A 12,885-nucleotide genomic window follows, 5' to 3' on the forward strand; every position below is an offset into this window, starting at 1 on the left:
AGGGCCCCACTGGAGTATTGTGTTCAGTCTGGAGGCCGTATCTTGCTAAGGATGTAAAAAGAATTGAAGCGGTGCAAAGAAAAGCTACGAGAATGGTACGGGATTTGCATTACAAGACGTATGAGGAAAGGCAGACCTGAACATGTATACCCTGGAGGAAAGGAGAAACAGGAGTGATATGATACAGACTTTCAAATATCTGAAAGGTATTAATCCGCAAACGAACCTTTTCCGGAGATGGGAAGGTGGTAGAACTAGAGGGCTCGATATGAGATTGAAGGGGGTAGACTCAAAAAATGTCAGGAAGTATTTTTTCACAGAGAGAGTGGTGGATGCTTGGAATGCTCTACTGCGGGAGGTGGTGGAGAGGAAAACGGTAACGGAATTCAAACTTGCGTGGGATAAACATAAAGGAATCCTGTTCCGAGGGAATGGATCCTCAGAAGCTTAGCTGAGATTGGGTGGCAGAGCCGGTGGTGGGAGGCGGGGGGTGGTTGGGGAGGCGAGGATATTGCTGGGCGGACTTATACGGTGTGTCCCAGAGCCGGTGACTGGGAGGCAGGGATAGTGCTGGGCAGACTTGTACGGTCTGTGCCCTGAAAATGACAGATCCAAATCAAGGTAAGGTATACACAAAAAGTAGCACATATGAGTTTATCTTGTTGGGCAGACTGGATGGACCATGCAGGTCTTTTTCTGCCGTCATCTACTATGTTACTATTAGGCATATTTTCAAAGCACTTTGGGAGGCTAAGTTCCATAGGTTTCTATGAACTTTGGGAGGCTAAGTGCTTTGAAAATGAGCTTGTATGTTATTTAAAGAAGAAGGTATAGAGTTCCTATCTAGTACTGCCTTTAAAAGTTGGACCAGTATATCAGAAAGGGCTGGAGCCAAAATCTTGTAGAAACACCTGAAAATCATTCTTACCAGTGGGTAAGTTTTTAATCACTTTCAAACCTCCTGTGGAGTAATGGGAGTAATGAAAAAGTTTCTCTCTAAGGGGTTTTTCTTCAGGAAAGAGAAAGGGGATGGGATTTGATATATCGTCTTTCTCTGGTTACAATCAAAGTGATTTGCATATTATATACAGGTACTTATTTTGTACCTGGAGCAATGGAGAGTTAGCCTGATGTTGGTGCCGGGCAAAATGGTAGACTTATAAAGAACAAAATTGCAGAGCATATACATAAGCATGGATTAACGAGACAAAGCCAACATGGATGGAAATCCTGCCTCACCAATCTACTACATTTCTTTGAAAGGATGAATAAACATGTGGATGAAGGTGAGCTGGTTGATTTTGAATATCTGGATTTCCAAAGGCGCTTGACAGCCTGACTCTGGAGCACAAGTGTATCAAGGCGGCAGCCTGACTCTGCAGTACAAGTGCATCTATTCTATTTGTGATTTTTAACTGAACCTGTTTTATGTATTTTATTTTGGATGAATGTGCTCTTTGTGACTGAGTCTCTTCTTGTCTTTTATGGATTACTTTTCCTGCTCCTTGAATTATTATATAACTACATAAGTATTGCCATACTGGGACAGACCAAAGGTCCATCAAGTCCAGCATCCTGTTTCCAAAAGTGGCCAATCCAGGTCACAAATACCGGGCAAGATCCCCAAAAAGTACAAAACATTTTATAATGCTTATTCCAGAAATAGTGGATTTTCCCGAAGTCCAATTTAATAATGGTCTATGGACTTTTCCTTTAGGAAGCCATCCAAACCTTTTTTAAACTCTAAGCTAACCGCCTTTACCACATTCTCTTGCAACGAATTCCAGAGTTTAATTACACGTTGAGTGAAAAAAAGATTTTCACTGATTCGTTTTAAATTTACTACTTTGTAGCTTCATTGCATGCCCCCTAGTCCTAGTATTTTTGGAAAGCATAAACAGATGCTTCACGTCTACCTGTTCAACTCCACTCATTATTTTATAGACCTCTATCATATCTCCCCTCAGCCGCCTTTTCTCCAAGCTGAAGAGCCCTAGCTGCTTTAGCCTTTCTTCATAGGGAAGTCGTCCCATCCCCTTTATCATTTTTGTCGCCCTTCTCTGCACCTTTTCTAATTCCACTGTATCTTTTTTGAGATGCAGTGACCAGAATTCAACACAATATTCACGGTGCGGTCGCACCATATAGCGACACAAAGGCATTATAATGTCCTCACTTTTGTTTTCCATTCCTTTCCTAATAATACCTAACATTCTATTTGCTTTCTTAGCCGCAGCAGCACACTGAGCAGAAGGGTTCAACATATCATCAACGATGACACCTAGATCCCTTTATTGGTCGGTGACTCCTAACGTGGAACCTTGCATTACTTAGCTATAATTTGGGTTCCTCTTTCCCACATGCATATCACTTTGCATTTCCTCACATTAAACGTCATCTGCCATTTAGATGTCCAGTCTCCCAGTCTCATAAGGTCCTCTTGTAATTTTTCACAATCCTCCCGCAATTTAATAACTTTGAATAACTTTGTGTTGTCAGCAAATTTAATTACCTCACTAGCTACTCCCATCTCTAGGTCATTTATAAATATGTTAAAAAGCAGCGGTCCCAGCACAGACCCCCTAGGGAACCCCACTAACTACACTTCTCCATTGAGAATACTGACCATTTAACCCTACTCTCAGTTTTTAATCCACAATAGAACACTACCTCCTATCCCATGACTCTCCAATTTCCTCTGGAGTCTTTCATGAGGTACTTTGTCAAACGCCTTCTGACAATCCAGATACACAATCCAGCTTATTTTCGAATGAGAAAAACGCCCATATTTCGACCTAAATAGGGAGATGGGCGTTTTTCTCGCAAAAGTGCGAAAATCGGTATAATCGAAAGCCGATTTTGGGCGTCTTCAACTGCACTCCGTCGCAGGAACGAATAAAGTTGATGGGGGTGTGTCGGAGGCGTGGTGAAGGCGGGACTGGGGCGTGGTTATCGGCCGAGGAGAGATGGGCGCACTCGGCCGATAATGGAAAAAAGAAAGGCGTTTTTAGCGAGAATTTAGGTCACTTTTTCTGGACCCTGTTTTATCACGAACAGGTCCCAAAAAAGTGCCCTAAATGACCAGATGACCACCGGAGGGAATCAGGAATGATCTCCCCTGTCTCCCCCAGTGGTCACTACCCCCCTCCCACCCTAAAAAACAAAATGTTTAAATATTTTTTCCAGCCTCAAATATCATACCTAGCTCCATGACAGCAGTATGCAGGTCCCCGGAGCAATTTTAGTTTAGTTGGTGCTGCACGGGACCCATGCAGAGAGCAAAAATCGGAAGAAAAAAAAAAAACGTGCATGTGCAGTCAGGGACGTCCAAATTAAAACAATAGTTATAGGGGGATTCAAACCAGCCACCTTCTGATTACAAGACCTGTGCTCTAACCACTGCACCACTTATTCAGTTGTTTAGATGTCCTTCCCTTTCCATTAAGTCCCTCCAAGTTTCTGTCAGCCAATCACAGCTGATTTCCTATGTATACTTACTTCAAAGCTAATATCAAATCCAATCATATTATGATCACTGTTATCAAGCGGCCCCAGCACCATTACCTCCCGCACCAGATCATGCACTCCACTAAGGACTAGGTCTAGAATTTTTCCTTCTCTTGTCAGCTCCTGTACCAGCTGCTCCAGAAAGCAGTCCTTGATTTCGTCAAGGAATTTTACCTCCCTAGCATGCCCTGATGTTACATTTACCCAGTCAATACAGGGGTAATTGAAATCACCCATTATTATTGTGTTCCCCAGTTTGTTTGCGTCCCTAATTTCCTTTAACATTTCTGCATCCGTCTGTTCATCCTGGCCAGGTGGACGGTAGTACACACCTATCGCTATCCTTTTCCCCGTTCCACATGGCATTTCAATCCATAATGATTCCAAGATGTGCACAATATAGATTGTGCAACGTTCAGTCTGTAAAAGTAAAAGCACTATTTCAAGTTCTAATTAAACTTAAAGTTAGTACCTCATGAAAGACTCGTGAGAAAATTAGAAGATCATGGGATAGGAAGTAATGTCCTACTGTTGATTAAAAGCTGGTTAAAAGATGGAAAACAGAGAGTAGGGTTAAATGGTCAGTATTCTCAATGGAGAACAGTAGATAGTGGGGTTCCCCAGGAGTCTGTGCTGGGACCGCTACTTTTTAACATTTTTATAAATGATCTACAGAGAGGAATAGCTAGTGAGGTAATTAAAATTACTGATAACACGGTTATTCAAAGCTGTTAAATCACAAAAGGATTGTGAAAAATTGCAAGAGGACCTTATGAGACTTGGAGATTGGGCATCCAAATGGTAGATTACATTTAATGTGAGCAAGTTCAAAGTGATGCATGTAGGAAAAAGTAAGCCAAACTATAGCTACGTGATGTAAGTTGCCACATTAGAAGTCACAGCCCAGGAAAAGGATCTAGGTGTCATTGCTGATGATACATTGAAACCCTCTGCTCAGCGTGCAGCGGCAGCTAAGAAAGCAAATAGAATGTTAAGAATTATTAGGAAAGGAAGGGAAAACAAAAATGAGACTATTATAATGCCTTTGTATCGTTCCACGGTGTGACTGTACCTTGCATACTGTGTGCAATTCTGGTAACCGCATCTCAAAAGATTTATAGCAAATTAGAAAAGGTACAGAGAAGGGCAATGAAAATGATAAAAGAGATGAGACTACTTCCCTATGAGGAAAGGCTAAAGCGGCTAAGGCTCTTCAGTTTGGAGAAGAGACGGCTGAGGAGAGATGAGATAGAGATCTATAAAATACAAATATTGAGAGGAGTGGAGTGGAACGGGTAGATGTGAATCGCTTGTTTACTCTTTCCAAAAATACCGACTAGTGGCACACAATGAAGTCACTAAGTAGCAAATTTAAAACAAATCAGAGAAAATATTTCTTCACTTAACATTTAATTAAACACTGGAATTTGTTGCCAGAGAATGTGGTAAAAGCAGTTAGCTTAGCAGGGTTTAAAAAAAAGATTTGGCTAGTTTCCTAAAAGAAAAGCTCATAAGCGATTATTAAGATGGACTTGGGAAAATCCACTGCTTATACCTAGAATAAGCAGCATAAAATCTGTTTTACTCTTCTGGGATCTTGCCAGGTACTGTGACTTAGATTGGCCATTGTAGGAAACAGGATACCTGGGCTTCATAGATCTTCAGTCTGTTCCACTATGACAATGCTTATGCTCTTATGTTCTTACCATTCAGATGAAAGCTAGCAGATAAAATATGGGGCATGAGAGGTGTGCTGAGGGCGCAGTTAAATTTTGCTGGAAAGTGCTCATATTCTGCAGTTAAAATTATGCAGATAAGGCTAGCCTAAAGTTAACTGGATAATTATCTGTTCATCTTTAACTAGGTATATTCAGTGGTGACGACTTAACTGGATATTTAAAAACTTATCTGTTTAACTTGTAACCAGATAGCTGTGGCTGAATATTGGCCTTGACATGTTTATGATCCAAGAGTTTTCACTGCCTGATTCACAGAATGGAAACATCCAGCAACCAATCAAGTAGCTCAAGGATCATCTGCTCCCACCAACCTACTGGTTCTCCCAATGTTGAATATCTGGAAAAAGGACACATGTTCCCGAAGTAAGCTATTGCACTACCTGGGTATTTACTATGGCTTGCTCCAATGTGGTTTCTGGTATGCTTAAGTGCTGGGAGGTCCCGTAGTCTTCCACCAGATAAATGGGCCACTGCAGCCCACATTTCTTCAGCCGGAACTAGAAAAGAAAAACAGACAGGAATGTGGTGTGGAGAAGTTCTGGAGTTGGTAGCTATATCTAGAGCATGATAATCATCAACTTAAATATGTACTGTGACAGAACAGTATGTTTTAGGCCTGTAAACTGCCTAAATTGATTCTGAGGTGCATTTCTCTGGTTTGGCCAGCAGGTGGTGCATGTTTTATGTTAAAGCTGTTATTCTTTTCTCCAGTTTCAGCACAGGAGAAGAGAGAGAGATTTTTGCTGAAACCATGTAAAACATAGATATATTTGATAACTGGTGAAGAGCTATATATATTCTGATCTCCCCAGGTACTTTTTAGGAAGTAACCAAATGTTTAGTTAGTGTTATTATTGATCCATAATTCAGTTACCTGTTAGTGCTTGCTGATTGCACATTTTTTTTGTTCATTGTTCCACTGTGACAATAAACCTGTTTAGTTTGTTGACTCTGACTATCTGGACTCATAAAGAATCCTGGTGGTTTGTATGTTGAGTCTATGCTTTCTGGGAACTGTGGGACCATTGGGAGTGTGGCCCCAGTAACCTAGAAATCACTGGGGATAATTTGAGAGTGAGAGACTCACCCAGAGGCGGTTATGACCCAGTTGGTGGGAGGGTGCTAGTGTAGCGCACAAGCAGTACTTGCAGGATGACTTGAGCTGTGCTGGGGATAGACCCTCTTAGTGGCTGCGGGGTAACCCCAGGCGGTTGGCTAGGCATTTTGTGACAGACCTGTCCTTCTTTTCTGGTGGCAGCATGGTGAGTTGTCAGACTCAGTGCGTGGAGTGAGGGTCACCATCCACTGAGTGGTTCAGAGTCTTTTTTATCTGTAACCTCCAGATACAGAGCACAGTGCACAAGTGCAGCTGTAACAGGTTCCCTTTCTGTTAAAGTTTTTTTTTTTTTTTTTTTGGTAGTGTTAGGAGATTAGCAGCATACTGACAGCAACTGGAAGTGGCCACTAGACACCGGAGATGCCTGACCTAACACAAGAGAAACGGACAGCCTCAGCGAGGAGACGCAGGACCGGCCTGCACACAGTTCTCCCGAGGGGAGACCAGACTCCTTGTGGACAATGGCACATGCATTGGCAGGGCCAGATACCACACCAGCTGAGATCCAGCAGATCTACATGATAAAGCAACAGTGGCTAGATCAGCTGCGGCGAGAGAAACGGGACTGGGAGGAGCGTCGGCAGGAGTGGAAGCGGGAAAGAGAATTCCAGCTGCAGAAAATGAAGTTGGAAATGGAAATGGCTCATATCCAAAGCTCCCGCCCAATCCCTGTGCCAAGGCCCGAGGCAGGATCTAAAGCCCGGATCAGGCCCAACTTGTTTTCGCAGTTTGATGATACCAGAGGTGACAATGATGAATATCTAACTGCCTTTGAAAAACTTTGCCGCCTCAATGAGATTCCTAAGAAAGACTGGGTGCCTATCTGGGAGGGAAGTTCACTGGTAGAGCACTTGAGGCATTCCAAGGGCTGTCCATGGAGATGCTCCCAGTTTGAGGAGGTATGCAAAGCTTTGTTGAACCGTTATGCCATTACCCCTGAGAACTACAGACTAAAGTTCTGGATTTTGCACAAAAAGGCAGATGATACTAACAGCGAGTTTGTGATCTAATTAAGATACCAGCATCAGCGGTGGCTCAGTGGAGCTGAAGTTAAAACCCTGGAGGACTGCCAAAACTTGATGGTCCCGGAGCAGTTTCTTCAAAGCTTTGTTGAACCGTTATGCCATTACCCCTGAGAACTACAGACTAAAGTTCTGGATTTTGCACAAAAAGGCAGATGATACTAACAGCGAGTTTGTGATCTAATTAAGATACCAGCATCAGCGGTGGCTCAGTGGAGCTGAAGTTAAAACCCTGGAGGACTGCCAAAACTTGATGGTCCCGGAGCAGTTTCTTCAGCGTTGTCATCCAGAGGTAAAGGAACATGTTCAAGATCACCAGCCCATACTCCAGAGAAGGTGGTGAGCTGGCTGACATCTTCATGGGTAACCGTCCCTGGTTGGCAAAGAGAAGCCGTCCATATCCGCAACAACCAGTACCTAAAGGCAGCCAGAGCCCTAAGCAAAATATCCCTGCAACCTCAGTGTCAGCAAATCCTCCATAACCCTAAAGACTTTAGGCATGAACGTCCTTGTCTCCAGTGTGGGCATACAGGACATTTCAAAGCGGATTGACCAGATAATTCCAAGCCAGCACTAAAGAGCATTCCAGTTCCTGCACCTAAACTGGTGGCGTTCATGGGTGACTCTAGTACTACAAAGGAGCCCACACAGTTACCGCAGCACAAAAAGTTACTGGCCATTCATCAAGCAAGAAGCAGATGGATTTCCACAACACTACAGCACTCCAGTAACCATGAACCAGAACCAGGTGGCTGTGCTTGTGGACAATGACTCTAGCATGACTTTGTTGCGACCAGAGCTAGTTCAGGAAGATGCAATTCTTCCAGGGCACACTGCAGAGGTAGTGCTAGCCAATGGATCCAGAGAGACTGTACCCATTGCTCAAGTATTCCTGGTGCCTGGATACAGAGAAGTAGGCATACTGAAAACATGTCGGTATCAATGCTATGTGGGACCGACATAGGTCCAATGAACATTACCCTTGATAGCGGAGTCTGCATTTTCGCTATGGTTACCCGTAGTCAGGCCCGGGTGACCCAGCTAACAAAAGCAGCAGAGATCACCTCTCCAGTTCCAGACCCTGAGCCAGTTCAGGTGGAACCAGATGACCAAGTGACAGGAGGAGACACTCTAGTGCTTCCAGCAACACCAGTTCCAGAGGTGACCGGGCAGTAAGTATGGAACAGCCTAACTTAACAGACACACCTATTGATTAGACTGTTGACCCTGATTTGTCAGAGTCGACAGCAGAGATCCTTCCAGATATGGATACTGATATAGGACAGAGACATGCTTTCCAGGAAGCCCTGAGGCAGAGGGGTGCTCAACCAATCAGTGAAACTTGCAAAGATTGTATCATATGGAAAGGGGGGGTTGCTGTATAGAGAGAGACTGGTCCTGTTGATCCTAATAGGCTCTGGACAGCAGGCAAGCAGCTTATAGTGCCCAGGACATACAGAGAACAATTCCTCCAGATTGCACATGATGTTCCACTAGAACGACATCAGGGATGATACAAACTATTATATCTATAGACTCTCAAGACAGAAAGCAGCGTACCTTTCATGTAAATATGTTAAAGGCCTATGCAAATCGCACAGCTATGGTGCTAGCTGTGTGCAGCCTACCAGAACAGTGTCAGGATAGTGAGCCCATACCTGACCTCCTAGCAGAGACATTACCAGAGGGATCTGACACTGAAGAGAGACTATTTAATTGTACAGACTGAAAAAACTTTCAGTCAAAAGGAGAACTAAAAGAGACACATTTTACATGGTCTAAGTACAAGAAAGATTTCAGTGTGAAGAAAGAGTTAATGAAGCACCTGAAAAATAATAAAGAAACTGGAATATGTATAAGTATAGAATATGTGAAAAGCTGATCAATAAAGCAAACATTACAGAATATCAGAAAAACAATGATAATAGAATATCTTCATGCCCTGGTTATGACAGTAGCTTCAACCAGGAAGAAAGCTCCAAAAGAAATGCTAAATTTCACCCAGGAGAGAGACCAGTTTCAAATTATTGTCAAAGCAACATAGAATCCATTCAGGGAAGAAACCGTTTACATGCACTGAATGTAGAAAAAGCTTTATTCATGGGTCACAGCTGGCAAAGCACCAGAGAATACACACAGGAGTAAATCCATTCACATGTGCTGAGTGTAGTAGAAGCTTCTGTCAGAAGATACTCCTCACTGTTCTCAGGTTGAAGCATACAGGATTGGAACTGTTAGCATGTACTGAGTGTGGTGGAAATTTCTGTCATGGGCACCGGAGGGGCAATGAACATGGCAAAGCTGATGGCTTCTCCAGGAAGGAAAAGTCAGAACCACCCTGACACTGGACTACTAAGACTCGATCAGAGGTCTGCACAGGCCGCAGTCCGGGGTCCTCTCTTGAGGAGGGAGGTGTGACAGAACAGTGTGTTTTAAGCCTGTAAACTGCCTAAATTGATTCTGAGGTGCATTTCTCTGGTTTGGCCAGCAGGTGGTGCATTACAGTTGTTACAAAAAAGTGAAAGCCCTCTTTTAGTTTCACTCAGTGAAGAAGTGAATCTACAGTACTGTGAGCAGTACTTTTAAAACTTGTTGACTGGGCTCTGATTGGCCCAGGATCTCCTTTTTTTTTTTTTTTTTTTTTTAATTGTACTGGGGTTTTTTCCACAGTTTCAGCCCAGGAGGAAAAGAGAGAGAGAGAGAGTGTCTTTGCTGAAGCCCTGTAAAAAAACAGTTATATTTGATAACTGGAGTACTATATATGTCCTGATCTCCCCAGGTACTTTTTAGAAAGTAACCAAATGTTTAGTTAAGTGTTATAATTGATCCATAATTCAATTACCTGTTATTGTTTGCTAATTGCACATTTTGTTTTCTTCATTGTTCCAGTGTGAAAAACCTGTTTAGTTTGTTGACTCTGACTGTCTGGACTGATAAAGAATCCTGGTGGTTTGTGTGTTAGGCCTGTGTGTCCTTTCTAGGAACTGTGGGACCACTGGAAAGCACTGGGGATAATCTGAGTGGGAGATTCACCCAGTGGCGGTTGTGATCCAGTTGGTAGTAGGAGGGTGCTAGTGTTGAGCACAAGCAGCAGGTGCAGGCTGACTTGATCTGTGCTGGAAATAGACCCTCTAAGTGGCTGCAGGGTAACCTCAGGCAGGTGGCTAGGTGTTTCGTGACAGACCTACCCCCTACCTATTTGCTGCTCAAGCAACTGTAAACTCCACTGTGGTCAGTAAGGACAGAGAAGTGACCCAGGTTATATGAAATCGAGGAACAGAGTCATGCAATGGTACCTTCTGCTCGCGGAAGCGGCCATCAATGATACTGCTGCACAGATCATCCATCCTCTTCCTCTCCACTATGTGGTCCAGCACAAGTTCTCGAGCTCTTGGGGCCCGCAGTGTCTGCCAGCCAAAAACAGAATCTCAGAATCACTGAAACCCTGCACAAGTAGTACTGTATGATACATCACAGCTCTGCCAATGTACCTCATTCCTGCACTGCAGTACCTCCTGTATTCCAATATCTGAGCCCCTTCTTTCACATGCATCTCTTTCACATGCATCTCTTTCAATGCATCTTACTCCTACCCTGAAGCATTCCTTATTAAGTCCTATACGGCAATCCTCACACACACAGTTCTGCAGTGCACTTCACTACTGCCTTGCCAAAACCCCCTTTTATTCCAGTACTTAGTAGCCTGCTATTTCTCTAGTTATCTTTCTCACTGGTTCTAATACTTAGGATAAATGATCATGACGATTGTCACTGCGGCATAATGTAAACCACATGAGCATGCAAAGAGGTGGGAAAATGTGGGATACAAATGCAGCAAATAAAATAAAAAATAAAAATATTTAAATCCACACCACGCCAGCTTCTACAAAGCCCCTTCTCTCAGCCTGTTACAAGGAAGTTTAAATTCCTTTACACTGATGGTAGAGTATTCCAGGCATTGTCGTCTTATTTGGTCTTAGAACCCCACCTATGTTTTATCACCAAGCTTTATAGGAATATATAACTAGTGAAGCTGATCAAGCCTCCGTAATTCAATGTCTGTGTGTGTGAGAGAGAGAAGACAGTGTATAGGTATGTCTGTGTGACAGAGACACACACAAAAAAGATTACTGGGTGTAATAGAAATGAATTTAAAGATAGTTTTTTAACTCTGCCTTGACCGGCAGGGCACTCGTTCATTAAAATGATTGTTTACTTTGATTGTGTGAAAATAAGTTGGAATGTAGAAGATAAGACACAGCTCTAATTAATTTGGTACGTGAAGGGAGAGGTGGAGCCTGTTTCAAGTTCAGATTGGTCACCTGGGACTGAGAAACATGCGACAACCTTCCCACAGTATGGCTTGTTTACCAAAACAGAGAATTCTCAGCATTCTGTAATTTCCTTAGCTCTGAGCATGAGTTCTAAGCCTAATAAAAAAGAGGGGGCCTCTTACAGTGAAACCAGAAGCTCATAACTAGACTCCTGGTCATGAGACTCCAGCTTCACTGAAAAAGGGGCTTCTCTCAGCTGATGTAAAAAGCCGGAGTTCAAAATGGCTGCCGAGTAAAGCAGACGTGTGCTTCGAGATCCCGCAAAATTTACCTGAATCTGCTGGCTGAGGTGGAATCTCCACCACTGCCGTTTTGAAAATGCCTAAGAGAAGGGGGAAAGCTGCTGCCGTAGCCTCTCAGCGGCAGAGTACCCCAACTCGAAGCGGCCCGATTGACTCTTTTTTGCAGAGGGCTCTGGACGCTAATTTGTCGGGGAGCGGCCCGTTGACAAACTCCGCGGCAGTTGAAGGCCTGCAGGAGAGTCCTGGGCTGGAAGTCTCATTAAGCCCCAATGATCGAGCACCTTCCCCTCCTCCCCAGCCTTGTGGATTTAGCTCACCAGAGATGGCGTCTCCGAATCTGACCCCGGGAGTGGATACAGAAGTAGGAAGACGAGGGGCGACAGTAGAATATGAGGGAGCTGTGTCAACCACGAAGGCTGAAACATCGACGGAGGAGCAAAATATCTCAAGTTCGGCAGGTATTTCCTTACAACAAATGGAGGTAGGAACTTTTTCATTTGCAACTTTACAAACAACTAAACCTCCCGAAGTAACGTTGGACAGTATATTGAACGAGTAGAAGAGAAAGTTAAGCAATTGAATGAGCAAGTTGAAAAACAAGCAAAAGATATACAAGTACAAGAAGTGCAAAATACCATGCTTAAAGATTTAATAAATTTAAGAAGAAAGACAGAGATATTGGAGAATTTCTCTAGAAGCAATAACCTGCGATTTATAAATTTTCCTTATTTAACCTCTATTGCTCCAAGAGAGATGTTGAAAACATATTTTAAGGAAACTCTTCAGATAAGTGAGGAGAATATTCCTCCATTTGTACAAGTCTTCTATCTTCCTGTTAGAAACCAACTATCATAAGAAAATCAGCCCCTAGATGTTACAACTTTATTAGAAACTTCAGACTCAGAACAAATAACACCAGCCACA

At 43.2% G+C, this 12,885-nt stretch overlaps 1 protein-coding gene across 1 annotated transcript in view; it reads right to left on the reverse strand.

The window, feature by feature from the left end:
* MUS81 (MUS81 structure-specific endonuclease subunit) overlaps nucleotides 1-12,885 on the reverse strand; it is a 261,421-nt gene that overhangs the window by 114,526 nt on the left and 134,010 nt on the right. The window contains exons 12-14 of the mRNA XM_030219968.1: nucleotides 10,682-10,792; nucleotides 5,627-5,743; nucleotides 5,214-5,227 (exon numbers count right to left, since the gene is read on the reverse strand). Of these exons, the coding sequence (XP_030075828.1) occupies nucleotides 5,214-5,227; nucleotides 5,627-5,743; nucleotides 10,682-10,792 (242 nt within the window). The remainder of the gene's footprint in view (nucleotides 1-5,213; nucleotides 5,228-5,626; nucleotides 5,744-10,681; nucleotides 10,793-12,885) is intronic.

This window comes from Microcaecilia unicolor, chromosome 11 (genome assembly GCF_901765095.1).
Source record: "Microcaecilia unicolor chromosome 11, aMicUni1.1, whole genome shotgun sequence".
NCBI classification, from domain to species: Eukaryota; Metazoa; Chordata; class Amphibia; order Gymnophiona; family Siphonopidae; genus Microcaecilia; species Microcaecilia unicolor.